At 43.9% G+C, this 20,253-nt stretch overlaps 1 protein-coding gene across 2 annotated transcripts in view; it reads left to right on the top strand.

Annotated features, from left to right (window-relative positions):
• The window catches only part of ABCD2 (ATP binding cassette subfamily D member 2), a 99,867-nt gene that overhangs the window by 52,789 nt on the left and 26,825 nt on the right, over positions 1–20,253 (top strand). For both annotated transcript variants that reach the window (XM_081023610.1, XM_081023609.1), the window contains 2 exons: positions 12,234–12,402; positions 16,581–16,675. In XM_081023610.1, coding sequence (XP_080879736.1) covers positions 12,234–12,402; positions 16,581–16,675 — 264 coding nt within the window. The remainder of the gene's footprint in view (positions 1–12,233; positions 12,403–16,580; positions 16,676–20,253) is intronic.

Below are 20,253 nucleotides of genomic sequence, written 5' to 3'. Positions count from 1 at the left end.
TTCGCTGGAAGTGTCTCTGAGCCATCCCTCCAGCTCCCTTTCCCTCAGCCCAGCTCCTCTCCCCCTACTGGTTCCCTCTTCAGCTGCTGAGTCTCTCCCAACCTGTGTGAGCCCTTTCACTTCCCTTCCTTCCGATGGCAGTTCCCTGACAGTAGTTTCCCTCTTGGCGTTCGCCTCAGCCGCCGGAAGCATCCCGGCCGCCATTTTGTCTTGGGCGATGGTGGTGGTGGGGAAAGATAACCAAGAGACGTGTGGTGAATGCGGTGGAAGTCTTTTATAATATTTTAACAAGGATTTATATATTGTAATGTCTGAAGTATGAATTTGGAATTATTGATTATGAAAAGTATTCTTTTCCTTCATTTTTTTTTGTTTCTTTTATTTTTTGTCTGTCTTCTTTTCTAGTCTGCATTCTGGAAAATTGTATAGATAAATGTTTTTCTGTACGGTTATGCATTGTTTCTATTTATTTTATTTTTATGTAACATTTAATAAAATTTAATTTTTTTAAAAAAAAGAATCCTCAAATTGTAGACCTGGATAGGACCCTGAGCATAATCTAAACCAAGCCCCTGCAAGGCAGGAATACGCAGCAGTCCCATACAGGGATTGAACCTGCAGCCTTGATGTTATCAGCACCATGCTCTAACCAACTGAGCTTATCCAGGCTTTAAACCATGGGTAGGCAAACTAAGGCCCGGGCGCCGGATCTGACCCAATCGCCTTCTAAATCCGGCCTGCGGACGGTCCAGGAATCAGCATGTTTTTACATGAATAGAATGTGTGCTTTTATTTAAAATGCATCTCTGGGTTATTTGTGGGGCATAGGAATTCATTCTTTTTTTCTTTTCCAAAATATAGTCCGGCCCTGCACAAGGTCTGAGGGACGGTGGACTGGCCCCCTGCTAAAGTAGTTTGCTGACCCCTGCTTTAAAGCTTGATCGGCACCAACTTCAGGCTTCACTTTCCTCTGGGATCAGCTGTGATTGGCTGGGAATCTCGATAGGGCTGCCAATCTCAATAGATATCTTACTATCTTAGCAGAGTGTCTGTGGCAGGACCTTTCTGTAATGTTTTATTTTTTATTTTTTTTTTAATATATATTTATTCAAGTTTTTCAATACATAAACATATTTAAACAAATAGCATTAATTATTTGACATCTTTTCATCATTGCTTTGGACTCCCCCACGCCTCCCGCACACACTTGCATCGTTAAAAAATTGTTTCCAAACAAATTATCATTTTGTTCATAATCTTGGATTTGATCATTAGCATATAGTTTAAACTTAAATCTTATTTAGTGGTAGACAATTACTTCTACTCTGACATCCCAATCAACATTCAGCCAAATTACAATACTTTTGCAGATAAGTCTTGAATTTCTTCCAATCTTCTTCCATCCTCTCTTCTCCCGAGTCTCGAATTCTGCCGGTCATCTCAGCTAATTGCATATAGTCCATCAGCTGCATCTGCCATTCTTCCAGCGTAGGTAGATTTTGAGTTTTCCAGTTCTTAGCAATCAGTATCCTTGCTGCTGTTGTTGCATACATGAAAAATGTTCTGTCCTTCTTTAACACACTCTGGCCGACAATGCCCAAGAGGAAGGCCTCCGGTTTCTTAGTGAAGGTGTACCTAAACACCTTTTTTAACTCATTATATATCATCTCCCAAAAGGCCTTCACTCTCGGGCAAGTCCACCAGAGGTGAAAAAAGGTTCCTTCATTTTCCTTACATTTCCAACATTTATTGTCAGACGAATGGTATATTTTGGCCAATTTGACTGGGGTCATGTACCATCTATATATCATTTTCATTACATTTTCCTTCAAAGCATTACATGCAGTGAAGTTCAGCCCAGAGGTCCATAACCTTTCCCAGTCTTCAAACATAATATTATGCCCAATATCCTGTGCCCATTTTATCATAACCGATTTGACCATTTCGTCTTGTGTGTTCCATTTCAGCAACAAATTATACATCTTTGAAAGTACTTTAGTCTTAGGTTCTAACAGTTCAGTTTCCAACTTTGACTTCTCCACCTGGAATCCTAACTTTTTGTCATTTTTAAATACTTCTTTAATCTGAGCGTAGTGTAACCAGTCCCGCACTTTATCTTTCATTTTCTCTAAACTCTGCAATTTCCAATTGTTACCATCTCTTTCTAATATCTCCCAATATTTTGGCCAATTGGCCTCCATATTGGCTCTTTTTCGGGCCTTAGCCTCTAGGGGTGACAGCCACCTCGGAGTTTTATTCTCCAATAAGTCTTTGTATCTCATCCAGACATTAAATACTGCTTTCCTGACAATATGGTTCTTAAAGGCCTTGTTTGTCTTAACCTTGTCGTACCATAAATATGCATGCCATCCAAATGCATTATTAAAACCTTCTAAATCTAATACATCCGTATCTTCAAGAAGTAGCCAATCTTTTAGCCAGCAGAAAGCTGCCGCTTCGTAATACAACTTTAAGTCTGGCAGGGCAAAGCCCCCTCTTTCTTTTGCATCCGTTAATATCTTAAACTTAATTCTGGGCTTTTTGCCCTGCCAGACAAATTTGGAAATATCTTTCTGCCACTTCCGGAAACACTCTGTCTTGTCTACGATCTGTAGTGTCTGAAACAAAAATAACATTTTTGGCAATACATTCATCTTGATGGCAGCTATTCGGCCTAGCAAAGAAAGTTTTAATCTTGACCAACTATCCAAGTCTCTCTTAATTTCTAACCAGCATTTTTCATAGTTATCTTTAAATAAACTCAGATTTTTTGCTGTTATGTTTACCCCTAGGTATTTCACTTTCTTGACCACCGTTAACTCTGTCTCCCTCTGAAACCGTTCCGACTCAGTATCTGTCAAATTTTTCCCCAATACCTTGGTTTTTTGTTTATTTAATTTAAATCCCGCCACTCGACCAAAGTTTTGAATCAGTTGTAATACTCTTTTCGTACTAGATTCCGGCTCCTGTAATGTCAGAACTAGGTCATCTGCAAACGCTTTAAGTTTATATTGTTTCGCTCCGACCTGGATCCCTTCCACCAGCCGATCCCCTCTAATCATATTCAGGAGCACTTCCAGAACCGAGATAAATAGTAGTGGGGAAATCGGACAGCCTTGTCGTGTACCTTTTTCAATTTTGAACTCTTCTGTAACCACATTGTTAACTATCAGTTTAGCCTTTTGTTCTGAATATATTGCCTCAATCCCATTCTCAAACCCCCGTCCCACTCCCATTTCTTTTAGATTCCCTTTCATGAATTTCCAGGATATGTTGTCAAAGGCCTTCTCCGCATCTATAAAGATTAAAACTGCTTTAGTATTTATGTTTGTTTGCAAAAGTTCCAATATATCTATGATGTTCCTTGTATTAGCATACATATGTCTACCTGGGAGAAAGCCTGCCTGGTCTTTATGAATTACTTCATTTAAAACTTTCTTGAATCTACGTGCCAAGACATCTGCAAATATTTTGTAATCCACATTTAAAAGGGAAATGGGACGGTAGTTCTTTAGTTGTGTCTTTTCACTTTCCGATTTTGGTATCAATGTGATAAAAGCTTCTTTCCATGATTCCGGCGCCTTCTTCCCCTCCATAATTTCATTGCTGACCTCCAACAATGGTTGTATCAGGTAGTCTTTCAATGTCTTATAGTAGATGGAGGTCAGCCCATCTGGCCCTGGCGATTTGCCCTGTTTCATGTTCTGGATGGCCTGCTCAATCTCTTGTCGTGTTATTTTACCATTCAAAATTGTTTTGTTTTCTTCTGACAGCTTTGCTAATCCATTTTTCTCCAAGAATTGTTTAATCTCAATTTCATCTTGTGGCCCTTGAGTATATAACTTTTTAAAATATTTCTGAAAACACTTTCTGATCTCTCCAGGGTTCTGGATGCTTCTTCCTTCAATCTCTAGGTTTGTTACCGTATTTAGTTTTTGTCTCTTCTTCAACTGCCAAGCTAGCAGTTTTCCACATTTGTTAGCCGATTCAAAAGTTTTTTGCTTCATTATTTTAATCTTCCATTCTATTTCCTGGTTTATCAATTTAGAATATTGTGCTTGATAAAGTTTAATTTCTCGTAGAATCGGCTGGGACTTTGGGTTAGATCTTAACTTCTTCTCTAGCTCTTTAATTTTTTCCAAAATTTTGTCCTTCTTTTCATTCTGTGATCTTTTCTTTATGGTATTCTGTTGTATCAGGAACCCTCTCATCACGGCCTTGCTTGCGTCCCATATAGTTCTTTTTTCCACCCTGGTGTTCATATTAACCTCAAAATAGTCCTTTAGAGTTTTTTGGGCCTTCTTTACAATCTCTTGGTCTCTAAACAGGCCATCATTCATCTTCCATCTAAAGGAGCCGGTTGGGGTCAGTGTCATATCCATTCTCAGTGCGTTGTGGTCGGAGCATGTCTTTGGGCAGATTTCCACCTTTCTAATCTTAGGTGCCAGACTTCTAGTTATCCATATTTGGTCGATTCTTGTCCAAGTCAGTTGGGCTTCAGAGAAGAATGTTCCTTCTCTTCCCAGGGGGTTTCTCACTCTCCAAATATCAATCCAGTCCATATTGTCAGTCATTTCAAAAAAGGTCTTTGGTAGTCTTCCCTCTTTAGTAACATTTTGATTCTGTGACTTATCCATATTGGTTGATACGACTCCATTCATGTCTCCCATCATGATGATGTTGTTGTAATCCAGATAATCCAGCATAGTCTCATGCAACTTCTTATAAAAATCCGATTTTCCTTCATTTGGGGCATAGATTCCTAATATCAAAATTTTTTCTCCTTGATGTTGTATTTCTATTGCCAAAATTCTTCCATTTTCATCTTTAAACAGAAATTTAGGTGAAAGGCTCTCTTTTGCATAAATCACTACGCCTCTCTTTTTGACTATGTCAGAAGATATAAATTCCTGGCCGAGTCTTTTATTTATTAACACTTTTCTGTGGAGCCTAGTCACATGTGTTTCTTGTAAGCAAATAATGTCCAATTGTTCTTTTTTTAAAATGTGAAAGATTTTTCTCCTTTTCTCCGGACTGTTGCAGCCATTTATATTCCAGCTCAGAAGCTGCAGAGACATCCTGAATAAATCTGGTTATTCTTGCTGGGGTGGTACCTTGTTCTCCGGTCCTTGAGGATCCGAGGGCGCAGGCTCCCCTGAAGGTTCGGGCCCTGGTGCTCCAAGTCCTTTGTGAAGATCTTCTCCGTGTGCTTCCAGAAACTTGTCTCTATCCTCCAATGTTCTAATTTTGATCTTTTTCCCTCTGAAAGTAAAAGATAATCCTTGAGGAAACTCCCACCTGAAGATAATTGAGTTGCTCCTCAACAATCTTGCTAGTTCCGTGTAGTCAGATCTAAGGTCCAACAGTTGTTTAGGGATATCCTTGTAAATTTCAATTCTCTTGTCCAGAATGTCCAGTGACTTCCCGTAGTGCAGGCCCAAAATCTTATCCCTTTCCTCCTTGGATCTCAGTATAATCAAACAGTCTCTGGGCTTCTCTTTCCTCCTAAATCTTCCAAGCCTGAAAGCAGATACTATTTTAAAATCTTTTTCCTCTAACTTCCAAAACTTGGAAAATTCTTTGGTCAAAAACTCAATTAAATTGTCTTCTTCTACTTCTGGTATTGACCGTATCCTCAAGTTGGCCTCCCTGTTCCGCAGCTCTGTCATCAAAAAGTGAATCTGATGTTCTCCAACTTGTTTGCTGAGTGGTCTAACTTCTTTCTCCAATTCTCCCAGTCTTTGACTAGTATCCTCAGCCAATTTCCGGTTTTCACCTACAGCCTCCTTCAACTCTCCAATGGATTGGACATTCTGTGCGACTTGTCCAGTTAATCTATTCAGACTTTCTGTATTCTGGTCAATTTTAGCCGTTTGCAAATCAGCCTTTCTATCCAAAGCCTCCAATTTTTCAAAAATTTTATCTAAAACAGAAGCGCTCCCTCCTGAGGCCATATCTTCCAATTGTAATTCTTCCGTTTCTCCCTCCCCTGCCTGTGACAGGGAAGCCGCCTCTGTCTCAGGAGGCAAAGTGGAAGGCAAAGCAGGCACAGATGATCTACGCTGTGAGGCTGCAGATAAAGTTAAGGTTGTTTGTTTGGTTCTTCCCCTTTTCCTTGTTCCACTCATTCCAAAGTTATCTAAAGACCAAGGTCAAACTGAGTTGTTCCCATGAGAATGTAGAAGCCCAGATGCAACAGTCAAACAGAAGGCCGGGAAAAGGAAAGTAAAACACAGTCACTGCTGTAAGTCCAAAATCCTCTAGAGGGAGCTTAAAATGTCTTAAGGGAGAAAGTCAAGTCCAATTCAGATTTATAGATCTAATTCAACATCCAACGACCTCCACAGAGTTAAATTTTTACAGAGTATACGTAAGGCAAAACAGTGTTTCAGACAGTGCCTAGACTGCAGATGTTTCAAAATAACAAGTTCCAGCTCAGAATGTTTCAAAGTCTAAGTTCAAAGTATCCAATGTTGCAGACTGGTGCTCAGTTACTCAGGCAGCTCCAGCACCTGGGATTCTTATTTAATTTGTAATCCACTGGTTCAACAGAAGAAGGATATCCTTGTTCCCAAATAAGTCCAAAAGCAAACAGCTTAAAATCTCTTTGCCCTAGTAGCTATTTTAAATAGGTGCCAGCAGTTGGTTAAAGCATCGCTTTTAGTCTCCACTCCTCCTGTTCTTTGCTTTCAAGTTCAGTGTTAGCGGAAGACGGGCTTCCTGTTTATCGTCACTCCGCTTTCAGCCAAATTCAAGATTTTAAAGGTCTCCAAAAATTCTTAAAGTCCAAATTACTCACGAGTTGCAGCTTTTCTGAATTTGAAGATTGCAGGAAGAAAGGTCAGCGCTCACCGGCAACAGCAACGCGGCTTCGCTCCGTTGATTGCGCAGCGACCCACAGCGCCGCTACCCCCTCCGCGATCCGGAGCCCCTTACGGGGTCCCTTCAACGTTTTGGGGGCTGCTTCTGACGCCCGCCGGGTCCCGAGACTACAGGCTGCTGCCGCCTGTAGTTTTCCTTAATGGGTCTCCGCTTCGCCGTAGCGGACGACCCGTTTTCAGCGGAGCTACCCTCTCCTTACAAGGATCGGGCAGCCATTGCCGATCGCGCCGCCTCCAGAAGTCTCAGGACCTTTCTGTAATGTTTTAATGTCACTTTCGGTGACGAAGGCAGAGACATCTTCTCCCTGTCCCCACCTGTGTTTTAATTGGCACCTAGCAACCTAGCATTCCTGCCAACCTAGCAGTTCGAAAGCATGTCAAAGTGCAAGTAAATAAATAGGTACCGCTCTGGCGGGAAGGTAAATGGTGTTTCTGTGCGCTGCTCTGGTTCACCAGAAGCGGCTTAGTCATGCTGGCCACATGACCCGGAAGCTGTACGCCGGCTCCCTCGGCCAATAAAGTGAGATGAGCGCCGCAACCGCAGAGTCGGTCACAACTGGACCTAATGGTCAGGGGTCCCTTTACCTTTACCTTTAGGAAGACATAGTGGAAGCTAGTGGAGAAGTCCCAGCCCTTGCTGCTTTAATAGAAAGCACCATGAGGAGAACAGGACAGGAAACCTACTGCTGCCCTCACAAAAGGTGGCATTTTAAATGTGTGTGTTGCTTTTTAAGACGCTGTTGCTTCTGGCCACTTATTATTATATTATAATCATCATCATCATCATCATCATCATCATCATTCTTATCCTGCCCATCTGGCTGGGTTGTCCCACCCACACTGGGCAGCTTCCAACACATATAAGAACATACTGTACTGGCCTGAATATACCGTATTTTTTGCTCTATAAGACTCACATTTTCCCTCCTAAAAAGTAAGGGGAAATGTGTGTGCGTCTTCTGGAGCGAATGCAGGCTGCGCAGCTATCCCAGAAGCCAGAACAGCAAGAGGTATCGCTGCATTCGCTGCACAGTGATCCCTCTTGTTTTTCTGGCTTCTGAGATTCAGAATATTTTTTTTCTTGTTTTCCTCCTCCAAAAACTAGGTGCGTCTTATGGTCTGGTGCATCTTATAGAGCGAAAAATACGGTAAGCCTCACTTTCCCCCCAAATTCCGACCATGAAAAGTTAAAGTGCGGCTTAAATTCGCGACCTTACAAAAATTGGCTTTTATGATATCACTGCTGAAACAGGCATACGGTAAAATGGAACGGGTGTGAGTGCCTGCGGAATGTTGTCTCTGTTCCTCCCCCCTTGAATTTTAAAGCTGCGGCTTATATTCGGGTGCGGGTTATATTTGGGCCAATACGGTAACAAAACATTGAACATTAAAAACTTCCCGATAAAGGGCTGCCTTCAGATGTCTTCTAAAAGTTGCTCTTTACCTCCTTGACATCTGATGGGAGGACATCACTGCTGAGAAGGCCCTACCCTCTGCCTGGTTCCCTGTAACTTCAGTTCTTGCAGTGAGGGAGCTGCCAGAAGGCCCTCAGAGATGGACCTCAGTGTCCAGGCTCAGTGATAGTGGTGGAGATGCTCCTTCAGGAGCAAAGGCTGTTTAGGGCCTTAAAGGTCAGCTCCAACATTTTGAATTGTGCTTGGAAACATACTGGGAACCAGTGTAGAGCCTTTAGGCCCGGTGCTATATATGGCCCCGGTGGCTGCTCCCAATCACCAGTCTAGCTGCTGCATTCTGGATTAATTGTAGTTTCCGTGTCCCCTTCAAAGGTAGCCCCACGTAGAGCGCATTGCAGTAGTCCAAGCAGGAGATAACCAGAGCATGTACCACTCTGGCGAGACAGTTAAACATCCCGGCTCCCACCCAAACTGGCAAACCAGTTTGGACACACACACACACAGGTTACCAGCCCCGTTTCAGGGCACAGAGAGCTCAGTACCAGGGATGAAGCCCAAAACTTCTGCCAGCCCTCAGTTAATTTATGGAATTTGCTCTGAGAAGACCTGCTGATGCCCATAAGCTTATATGGCTTTGGAAAGTGGGAGGGGAGACGGTGATAGCTAGCTGTGACCTCTGGGTTCAGATACACTATAGAGTGGTACCTCGGGTTAAGAACCTAATTCGTTCTGGAGGTCTGTTCTTAACCTGAAACTGTTCTTAACCTGAGGTACCACTTTAGCTAATGGGGCCTCCCGCTGCCGCCACCGGGCGATTTCTGTTCTCATCCTGAAGCAAAGTTCTTAACCTGAGGTAATATTTCTGGGTTAGCGGAGTCTGTAACCTGAAGCGTATGTAACCTGTAGCGTCTGTACCTTTGAATGCCAGTTGGTGGGAGCAGAAATAGGAGACAAGTATTGCTTCAGGCCTGTGTGGGCTTTCTGGTGACATCTGGTTGGCCACTGTAGGAAACTGAGTTCTGGCCTAAATGGATTTTTGCCTTCATCCATCTTGCTGGTCCAGATGTTTCGGCCTACTTCCTTTCTGCCAGCAGATGGAGACGGCACATTACGGTTTGGGGTTGTCATAATTTGTGGATTGGGAACTCGCCAGCTTTCAGAATCTCTCCCCATCGCACACCCCAGAAATTTGGGTGTGGTTTCCTATGTTTTTGGAAGACGGGCTGAGCCAGGGCCAAAGGCATAGGAATAATTTCAGCCGCCATCTATAACAGAGGCATCGCAGAAGAATCAGATAAGGGAGTGAGGGCCTGAATAGAATGAGCCAACATTATTCCGGTGAAGGTGGATGGGATTTGCATTCAAACATTTTCCTACACACAAAAATCCAGGCAACTTCCACGGCATCATCTTTCATTGGGGTCAAGACACAACTGAATGATTCTGCTGTAAAATTGGTGTGTGAGTGCTTCCACATGGATGTTCAGTGTTGAATCAGCAGGTTTGGTTCACTTGTGTTTAATGAGGTTCTCACGCAACACTGTCATCTAATCCTTGTCATTCACCATCTGCCCTGTCAGGAGAAATAAGAGGCTGAGGGAAGGAGGCACAGAGAAGACCAGGCCTGCTTCAGCCAGACTGCTCCTGCCTCTCTTGGGCAGATGGTATCCATTGGGATACTGCGAGGAGGAGGAAGGATGTGCAGGAAGCAGACACAGACACCAACAAGGCCTGCTCTAGCAGAACTGTTCCCTCCCCACAGCCAACATTAAATGTTATCTCATTTTTGTAGTCCATAAAAATTGTAAATTGCCTTGGATGCCTTAGGCAGAAAGGTGGTAAAGGTAAAGGGACCCCTGACCATTAGGTCCAGTCGTGACCGACTCTGGGGTCACGGCGCTCATCTCGCTTTATTAGCCGAGGGAGCCGGCGTACAGCTTCCGGGTCAAGTGGCCAGCATGACTAAGCCACTTCTGGCGAACCAGAGCAGCGCACGGAAATGCTGTTTATCTTCCCACCGAAGAGGTACCTATTTATCTACTTGCACTTTGACATGCTTTCGAACTGCTAGGTTGGCAGGAGCAGGGACCGCGCAACGGGAATTCACCCCGTCGAGGGGATTCGAACCGCCTACATTCTGATCGGCAAGCCCTAGGCTCTGTGGTTTAACCCACAGCGCCACCCGCATCCCAGAAAGGTTGTACATAAATACAAATTTATTATTATTAATATTATTATTATTAATTGTTATTATTTATTTCACTTGTGGAGCTTCTGTCTCTTCTCAGACTGCAAAAAGCAGTCTTTTAAAAAGAGATTGGAAGAATATCACTGTTTTTACAATGTAGATTCCTTTAGCACTACTTGTCAATCTTTTTAAAATAGTGGGGTTTAGACATGGGCAGGGACGGATCAGGAAGGCAGTTTATCTCTACTTAACACCCATTCATTATAACCCTTGTGGTGGGTACCATTTTATAACCCCAATTTTGTTTTGTTAATCTTTCAGTTATCGCTCAAATGCTTTTCTAGTTAAAGAGAGGTGTGTAAGATCATAACGCTATGGAATTCGTGTTGTGCAGCAGTATAGGATTAAAGCAGCATGTTGTTGTAGCGCTGGACATCTCTCTTCGTTTTCTTTTAAAGCCAGAAAAATCCTACAGCTGTATTTAAAAATCAATTGCAAAATAAAAGCAGGGATGTAAAATGGTTACAGTGGATGCATGCTGTGTTGAATCTGGCTGCACCTACAGCAGCAATGGCATGTCCAGAACACTGCTGGACGTAGACATAAAAAAATCACAGTATGCTTGAAAGTGTGTGCAATAGTAGTCTGAATGTTGTTGTGTTTGACCCGATATGTGAGCATGCATGAGTGTGTGTGCATGCACACATGCATGTAGATCAGGGGTCAGCAAACTTTTTCAGCAGGGGTCTGGTCCACTGTCCCTCAGACCTTGTGGGGGGCCGGACCATATTTTGAAAAAAACATATGAATGAATTCCTATGCCCTACAAATCACCCAGAGATGCATTTTTTTAAAAAGCACACATCCTACTCGTGTAAAAACACCAGGCAGGCAGGCCCCACAAATAACCCAGAGATGCACTTTAAATAAAAGGACACATTCTACTCATATAAAAACACGCTGATTCCCAGACCGCCCGCGGGCCAGATTGAGAAGGCGATTGGGCCGCATCCGGCCCCCGGGCCTTAGTTTGCCTACCCATGATGTAGATGAATTGGGGAGTCCACAACAGACCATTAATCCAGTTTTCGTTCACATGCAAAATTCCTCCTTCAAATAACATCTCAAGCAAATGTTTCCGGGAGGGAAGGGGGGAATAAATTGGTAAACAGGCGTCAAACCCTACTTTTAAATCAAGCAGTGGGGTGTTCTGACACTTGCCTAGAATTTAATGTTTACGAGTGCATCTGAAAGTGTGTCTTTGACAGGCAAGCAGGAGCGCATTAGGCCTAGAGTTGCTTTCTATATCAGTCACCAGATGCTGGTTGAAGCCAAGTGAACGGTGTTGCCTTTCTCTAAGAAGTTGGCAGCAGAAATGAAAAAGAGAAGTACTTATTCTTTTCTTGAGGTTGTTGTTTATTGGTCCACGAATCACTTACAGACAGCTTAAAGCTGCTGAAGTTTTTCCTGCCCCTGCCATCCAGTGATTTTCAGGTGGTGGTGTCATCATCATACACTACGCTAAGAAGCTGAATTTCTATAGGAAGCTCCTATCTTTAGGAAGAAATATCTGAATTGGATATTTTCCAATTGGATTCATTGCTTTCATGGAATCATCTTGTTCCCCTGGAATAACAGAACACAATGCACATTACACGGTCGTATACTTGGTAGAGTAAAAGCACGTGCTACAATAATTCATCGGCACAGTTCTGTTTTTAATCTTTTCAATCGTTTATCGTTTTGCAGGTCACAGAGTTAGCAGGCTACACAGCTCGTGTGTACAACATGTTTTCAGTCTTTGATGAAGTGAAGAGGGGCATTTACAAAAGGACAGCTGTTTCTCAAGAATGTGAAAGCAACAATAAGAAAAGAGATAAAACAGAGCAACATATCGACGGCCCATTGGAAATCAAGGGTAATGAATGATGCATTTTTAATTTTTTTAAAAGATTCCTCCTTAACAGCTTGCAGTTTGAAATTGAAACCCTGGGACAGCTATTTAAACAAAACTATCCACTTAATTCATTTCCTTTGCATAGAATAATAGATCCTGGTATCTTCTGGTCCCAGCTATGCATATTCCACATCCAACTCTTGACTTTTATAATCTGTTTTCTGTGAGATGCTAAAGGCCGATCTGTGCATTTAATAATAATAATAATAATAATAACAACAAAAACAACAACAACATGGTACCTGGTTCCTGTGGCTGCACCATTTCAGATGGAAGGTGACATACCTGAATACTCCACCACTTCAAAATCCCCCTGCACATGAAAACATAGTATGTCAGGAAGATAATTCTAGTTTAGTATTCTGCATGATAGAATGAAAAATGTGGCAGTGCATTTCAAACTTTCACTTTTCCACCTTGGTACAATCCCAGGAATTGTATGAGTACATTTGCGTGAAGGTCTTCTGCTAATGGAATTCCAGTATTTTCATTCAGCTCTCCCTTATTCTGCTTTCCTCTTCATGCCTCTTACTTCTCATGGGACGCCATGCTGCTTGCCTTCCAGTAGCCCTCTCTAAAGAAATTGTTGTAACTCTTCATCTAATACTTGTTTTATTTCCTGGCTTATCCAGAAAACTTCCCTCCCCATTATCTCCCTTCTCTTTAACTAACCTTAGTAAATACTCTTTTCTTGTTCATTGCTTCCAATGCATACTCTTTCCCCCCACAGCTGATTTTTGACCGCCCCTCATTCTGTCTATTAACATGTATATTATTTTGGGGGTCATCTTGCTTGCAGGATTGTTACCGTATTTTTCGCACCATAGGATGCACCGGACAATAGGACGCACTTTGTTTTAGAGGGGGGAGAACAAGAAAAAAAAATTCTCCCCCTCTCTGCCCAGCGCTCCTTCAGAGAAGCAGCAGGAGGCGCTGCGCAGAGAGGGGGAGAACTTTCCCCCTCTTGTTTTCCCGCTCTAAAACAAGGTGCCGTTTAAGGTGCGTTCAGGCGGCTACCTTGGAAGCCTGGAGAGCGAGAGGGGTCGGTGTGCATTGACCCCTCTCGCTCTCCAGGCTTCAGGTTCCTTTCGACCTGCTCTTTGGGGCTGACGGGGGGAAGCCCACCACCAGCCCCAAAGAGCAGGTCAGGGAGCAGCGGAAAGGCGCAGCGGAGAGGCTCCTGCCATAGCCGCGCGTCACCTCTCCAGCCGGGAGAGGGTTGTGGGGTGCTTCTTTAGCCCCGCGTGCACTCTCCTGGCTGGAGAGGTGACGCGCGGCTATAGAGGCTCCTGCCATAGCCGCGCGTCACCTCTCCAGCCGGGAGAGGGTCGCGGGGCTATGGCGTCTTCGCTCCATAGGACGCACACACATTTTCCCTTCATTTTTGAAGGGGAAAAAGTGCATCCTATAGAGCGAAAAATACGGTAAATGGTGGCTTTTAAGGTGCTGCTTTAAATATGTATTGAATTCCACAGCATCCTAGCATGTTGTGAAATAGGGTAGGATTGGAGGACTTACTCAAACTAAGAGAACTTGTTGTTGTTTAGTCGTTTAGTCGTGTCCGACTCTTCGTGACCCCATGGACCAGAGCACGCCAGGCACTCCTGTCTTCCACTGCCTCCCACAGTTTGGTCAAACTCATGTTGGTAGCTTCGAGAACACTGTCCAACCATCTCATCCTCTGTCGTCCCCTTCTCCTTGTGCCCTCCATCTTTCCCAACATCAGGGTCTTTTCCAGGGAGTCTTCTCTTCTGATGAGGTAGCCAAAGTATTAGAGCCTAAGCTTCAGGATCTGTCCTTCCACTGAGCACTCAGGGCTGATTTCCTTAAGTATGGATAGGTTTGATCTTCTTGCAGTCCATGGGACTCTCAAGAGTCTCCTCCAGCACCATAATTCAAAAGCATCAATTCTTCAGCAATCAGCCTTCTTTATGGTCCAGCTCTCACATCACTACTGGTAAAACATAGCTTTTACTATACGGACCTTTGTCGGCAAGGTGATGTCTCTGCTTTTTAAGATACTGTCTAGGTTTGTCATTGCTTTTCTCCCAAGAAGCAGGCTTCTTTTAATTTCGTGACTGCTGTTACCATCTGCACTGATCATGGAGCCCAAGAAAGTAAAATCTCTCACGGCCTCCATTTCTTCCCCTTCTATTTGCCTGGAGGTGATGGGACTAGTGGCCATGATCTTAGTTTTTTTTATGTTGAGCTTCAGACCATATTTTGCGCTCTCCTCTTTCACCCTCATTAGAAGATTCTTTAAGAGAACTTACTGAAAAGTAATTTCTGGTTCTGCAGTGAGGTTTCAAATCGTGTGCACTTTTCTAAATTGTAACCACATTTTCTGGTTAAGTTTTGTGTTCTGAGGATAGTTCTCCCAGCTCTCTTTCAAAGTCCATGAATTGAAAATTAGAACCTTTCTATGTAGGAGGGAGACTGTAAAGGAGACAATCCCCACTTTACATATTTCTAACTACATCTCGGATAGGTATTGTACCCTATACCGTTATGTCTCCTTCACTTCTCATGATCAAAAGTGTATAATAAATCAGTTATATAGCCCACTACTGTATTTATTGTAATCTACAATTATAGATTACAATATTATAGGGACGCGGGTGGCGCTGTGGGTTAAACCACAGAGCCTAGGACTTGCCGATGAGAAGGTCGGCAGTTCAAATCCCCGCAGTTCGAAAGCACGTCAAAGTGCAAGTAGATAAATAGGTACCGCTCCGGTGGGAAGGCAAACGGCGTTTCTGTGCGCTGCTCTTGTTTCGCCAGAAGCGGCTTAGTCATGCTGGCCACATGACCCGGAAGCTGTACGCCGGCTCCCTCGGCCAATAAAGCGAGATGAGCACCGCAACCCCAGTCGGTCATGACTGGACCTAATGGTCAGGGGTCCCTTTACTTTTACAATTATAGTGGCATACAACAATGGGGGTTAGGGAAGGTCATTCTATAAATACATTGTCAAAAGTGTGGCTATAGTATGCTGCTACTGCTTTAGTCGTTCCCTGGTTACAAATCTGGATTATTTAAAAGCATATCTGAACTCTTGTTAATCTTCAGAGAAATGCTGCCAGACTTTATAATGAATCTATTGTTTATTTTACATTAGGAACAATAGTTGAATAGTTTTCAACTATTTGGAACAGTTTTAAGTCTTTGAGAAAAGGTATTGCATTCATTCAGTGATACATTCTTGCGATGAAGAAGGGTTTCAGTATTTAGGTTAGACATGTGGATTCATACAAGTTTTTAAAAAAGTCAAATGGCTTCGCCTTTCTTATTACTTTCTGAACAGTTTCTGCTCATCTGTAGCGAAGCGTGCTTTGGATATCGAAATACGATGCTAAACCAGTGAATTCAGAAGCTAGAGGCTGGTTTCAGTGTAATGTTTAAGATCAGATTCACGGAAGCAGCTGTGAGACTCCTGTTTAGCATTAGGTAAGGCAGTGCCCTTCACATCCAGCCAAAAGGAGACAGGCTAACCTTTCTGCGGCCCAACACACAACACCGTATTCCAGCTAATGGCTGGAAAGAGCGTTCATGCTCCATCTGCTGGGACTTAAAAGAAATAACCATGCAGTGTGCTTTAATGCTGTTTAATCACCCCTAATACCATTCATTCTCTCTAATGCTAAGTGAAGGTGAAGCCAAGGAGTGCTTTGCAGACTTAGAAGATCCTGAAAGGAGAAGGGTGGGTTCAGAAGTTGTGCTGTAGCCTAGGGCTTGCCAATCAGAAGGTCAGCGGTTCGAATCCCTGCGATGGGGTGAGCTCCCGTTGTTCGGTCTCTGCTCCTGCCAACCTAGCAGTTCGAAAGCACATCAAAGTGCAAGTAGATAAATAGGTACCACTCTGGCGGGAAGGTAAACGGCATTTCCGTGCGCTGCTCTGGTTCACCAGAAGCGGCTTAATCATGCTGGCCACATGACCCGGAAGCTGTACACCGGCTCCCCTGGCCAGTAAATCGAGATGAGTGCCGCAACCCCAGAGTCGTTCGCGACTGGACCCTAACGGTCAGGGGTCCGTTGCATGAATAAGCCCTCCCAAGACTGACAGCTTTTTGTCTGTCTTCCTGTACATGTGTGTGCTTCACTAACATGTTGTAATTTTTGTTTGTTTGTTTTACTTGTAGGAAGAGTAATAGATGTTGATCATGGAATTATCTGTGAAAACGTTCCTATCATTACCCCAAATGGAGATGTGGTGGCGTCAAGGCTAAACTTCAAAGTAAGACGATGTGCAAGAATCTTCCGACCGTGGCCACCACAGTTAGCATAAATGCAGCATGCAGTTCCTGTACCTTCTGTTAATTAATTGGACAACAATATATAAAAGAGGGGGAATCAAGCAAAGCAGACGTAGTGACTCAAAGCTAGAAGCTTATAGTTTCTCTGACTTTAGTAAACAGGGAGACAGGATTCCCTTTCACATGTTGCGGCCCGCACATTAAATCAATGTGCAGAGGAAAACAGGCATCTATTGGTTTTTGCCCCTGTCCATTGCAGAGATCATGAGAAAAGACTATATATGCATGTAAACTATTACACATCTAGGATCAGTACTTGTAGTAAGGAGCCCTTGCCATGTGTACAGGCCCCGTGTAAGTACAGACCTTTTTCTTGTTCCACCCAATGAGTGGATCATAGAAGTATATAGCTGGAAGGGACAGCAAGGGTCATCTAGTCCAACCCCCTGGAAAGCAGAAATCTGTTGCCCAATGTGGGGCTCAAACCCCCCACCCTGAGATTAAGAGTGCCGTGCTATACTGACTAGATAGATAGATAAACTTTATTTGCCTTAGCCAACGGCTGTAGCAACATAAAAGAAGCAATATATACAATTAAAAAACAACAACAATGGATAAAAAGGACCATCAAATGACCAAGACCATCGTTCAAATAGTGGCCCTTAATCTCATTGCACCCTCGATAAACCTAGCAACCTTTGCTGTTGTCTGATCATTCTGATCTGATAACAGGAAGAACAGTGTGGCCTCAGATGGGCGGCCTGGGATGTTAAGTAGGAGTGGGGTGAAGATCTCATTCCTCAGGTCTTTATAAAGGGGGCAAGACAAGAGAACATGAGCCACTGTTTCCAGTTTGCCATCTCCACAGGGGCAGAGTCGCTTCTCAGTTGTAATCCTTCGGTATCTGCCCTCAAGTACGGCAGAGGGCATCACATCCAATCTGGCCAATGTGAAGGCACGTCTGTATTTTGGGATGGTTAATTTATACAAATATGGTGCCAGGGAGTCAAACTGGGGGGGGGGGGGAGGCATACCAAGGGCAGCGCTTCTTCATAATGGCCAGATTGTTCTGTTGCTCCAAGTCCTTCAGACGCAGTTCAATTAGTGATTTCAGCTATACTGACTAAACTATTGGGAATGGGGTCCCTGGCACACAGGCCCTTAGCTTAAGGACAAGGCCAGTTGCTGCAGTTCTGCCACCCTCAATGCATTGATTTAAATGTGTGGACTGGGATGTGCAAAGAGGGCTAGACAGTGAGGATGGCCTTTTCCCATTATCATGCCATTTCCAGGTTAATAACGACAGCTGGAACGCTCAGAGCACCTAAGAGCTACTTTTGGGTTCCATTGCTACCGTTAGATGTCCTATCTATGCCTCCTAAGTAGACAAGCAGTTCTGCTTCTTGCCTTAAAAACATTATCAAGTCAAGAAAAGAGTACAGTGGTGCCTCGCAAGACGAAAAGAATCCGTTCCGCGAGTCTCTTCGTCTTGCGGGTTTTTTCGTCTTGCGAAGCAAGCCCATTAGCGGTTTAGCGGATTAGCGCTACAGTATTAGCGGCTTAGCGGGCTTAGCGGATCAGCTGATAAGCGGCTTAGCGATCAGCTGTTAAGCGGCTTAAGGATGAGCTGATAAGCGGCTTAACGATTGGCTGATAAGCGGCTTAGCCGATCAGCTGATAAGCGGTTTAGCGGCTTGGGAAAAAGGGGGGGAAAAGGAAAAAAACCCCGCAGGAACTCGCAAGACATTTTCGTCTTGCGAAGCAAGCACATAGGAAATTTGTTTTGCGAAGCACCTCCAAAACGGAAAACCCTTTCGTCTAGCGGGTTTTCTGTCTTGCGAGGCATTCGTCTTGCGGGGCACCACTGTATTAAAGTTGGGTGAGTGCTCTACTGCTGAGACAGCCTTGAGACTTCAGAATCCGTGATCCTGAGGGCCAGGAAGATGGGAAAGCATGCTTGATAGCTGGCTGGAAGTATTAACAGAACCTACTGGGTTTGGTTTTTGTTTTGTTTTTTTTAGTTACTGAAAATAATTTTAACTAGCTTGTGTATACTTCTTTAATCTATCCCATCCTTCTGGGCCGGTTGATAGCACACATTCCATACATACATTATTTCTCAGCACATTTAAAGCACACAGATTCCTCCAAAGAATCTGTGGAAGGATTGTTCGTGCTGGGAATTGTAGCTCTCTTGAGGGGTGAACTAGAGTTCCCAGGATTCAGGTGGGCGTGTGGGTGTGCTTGATGTGGATGTGACCCCTTCACTTAGATTTACAGTAAGAAGTTAGTTTTTCTTCGCTTTCATCCAGACACCTTTACTGAGAATTAATAATAATAATGATAATATTTGTACCCTGCCCATCTGACTGAGTTCCCCCAGCCACTTTGGGCAGCAGCTTCCAACATATATAAAAACGTAATAAAACATTAAACATTTAAAAACTTCCCCCTTCAGGGCTGCCTTCAGATGTCTTCTAAAGGTTGTATAGTTACTTATCTCCTTGACATCTGATGGGAGGGCATTACATAGGGTGGGCACCACTACCTAGAAGGCAAGTGGCCAGAATCTACATAAGGCAAGGTGTCAGCCTCTACTTTACTCAGTAATTGTGAAAAACAAAACACTATGGGGATTTCCCCCATATACTGTGGGAGAAGAAATGTGTTCTGAAATTCTCACTTCCCCAAAAGTGTCAGCAACCTTTTATAGCCGTGGGCCGGTCTACCGTCCCTCAGACCATGTGGGGGGCCAGACTATATTTTTTTGGGGGGGGGGGAAGAACACATTCCTATGTCTCACAAATGACCCAGAGATGCATTTTAAATAAAAGCACATATTCTACTCATGGGACATGGGTGGCGCTGTGGGTTAAACCACAGAGCCTAGGACTTGCCGATCAGAAGGTCGGCAGTTCAAATCCCCGCAACGGGGTGAGCTCCTGTTGCTCGGTCCCTGCTCCTGCCAACCTAGCAGTTCGAAAGCACGTCAAAGTGCAAGTAGATAAATAGGTACCGCTCCGGCAGGAAGGTCAACGGTGTTTCCGTGCGCTGCTCTGGTTCGCCAGAAGCAGCTTAGTCATGCTGGCCACATGATCCGGAAGCTGTCTGCGGACAAACGCCGGCTCCCTCGGCCAATAAAGTGAGATGAGCGCCACAACCCCAGAGTCGGTCATGACTGGTCCTAACGGTCAGGGGTCCCTTTACCTTTACTTTATTCTACTCATGTAAAAACACCAGGCAGGCCCCACAAATAACCCAGAGATGCATTTTAAATAAAAGGACACATTCTACTCATGTAAAAACACGTGGATTCCCAGACTGTCGGCGGGCCGGATTGAGAAGGCGATTGGGCCAGATCCGGCCCCAGGCTTTAGGTTAGTGACCCTTGGTTAATAGCGTAGTGCGTCCAAAGAGACTGGGCCCTGAGATTCACGATCTGTCTTTTTGCAGTCTGTAAACAAGGATTGTATATCAGTAAACTGATCCTGTTCCTTTTAAAAGTCGGTAGGAGCCTTCAGGATTTGAAGCATGGCTCATTTCCAGCCAAACAGACCTT

The sequence above is a fragment of the Podarcis pityusensis genome, assembly GCF_964106645.2.
Source record: "Podarcis pityusensis genome assembly, chromosome: 10".
Taxonomy (NCBI): Eukaryota; Metazoa; Chordata; class Lepidosauria; order Squamata; family Lacertidae; genus Podarcis; species Podarcis pityusensis.
Note: the sequence above shows the minus strand (reverse complement) of the source record. Positions and strands in the feature narration are given on the sequence as shown.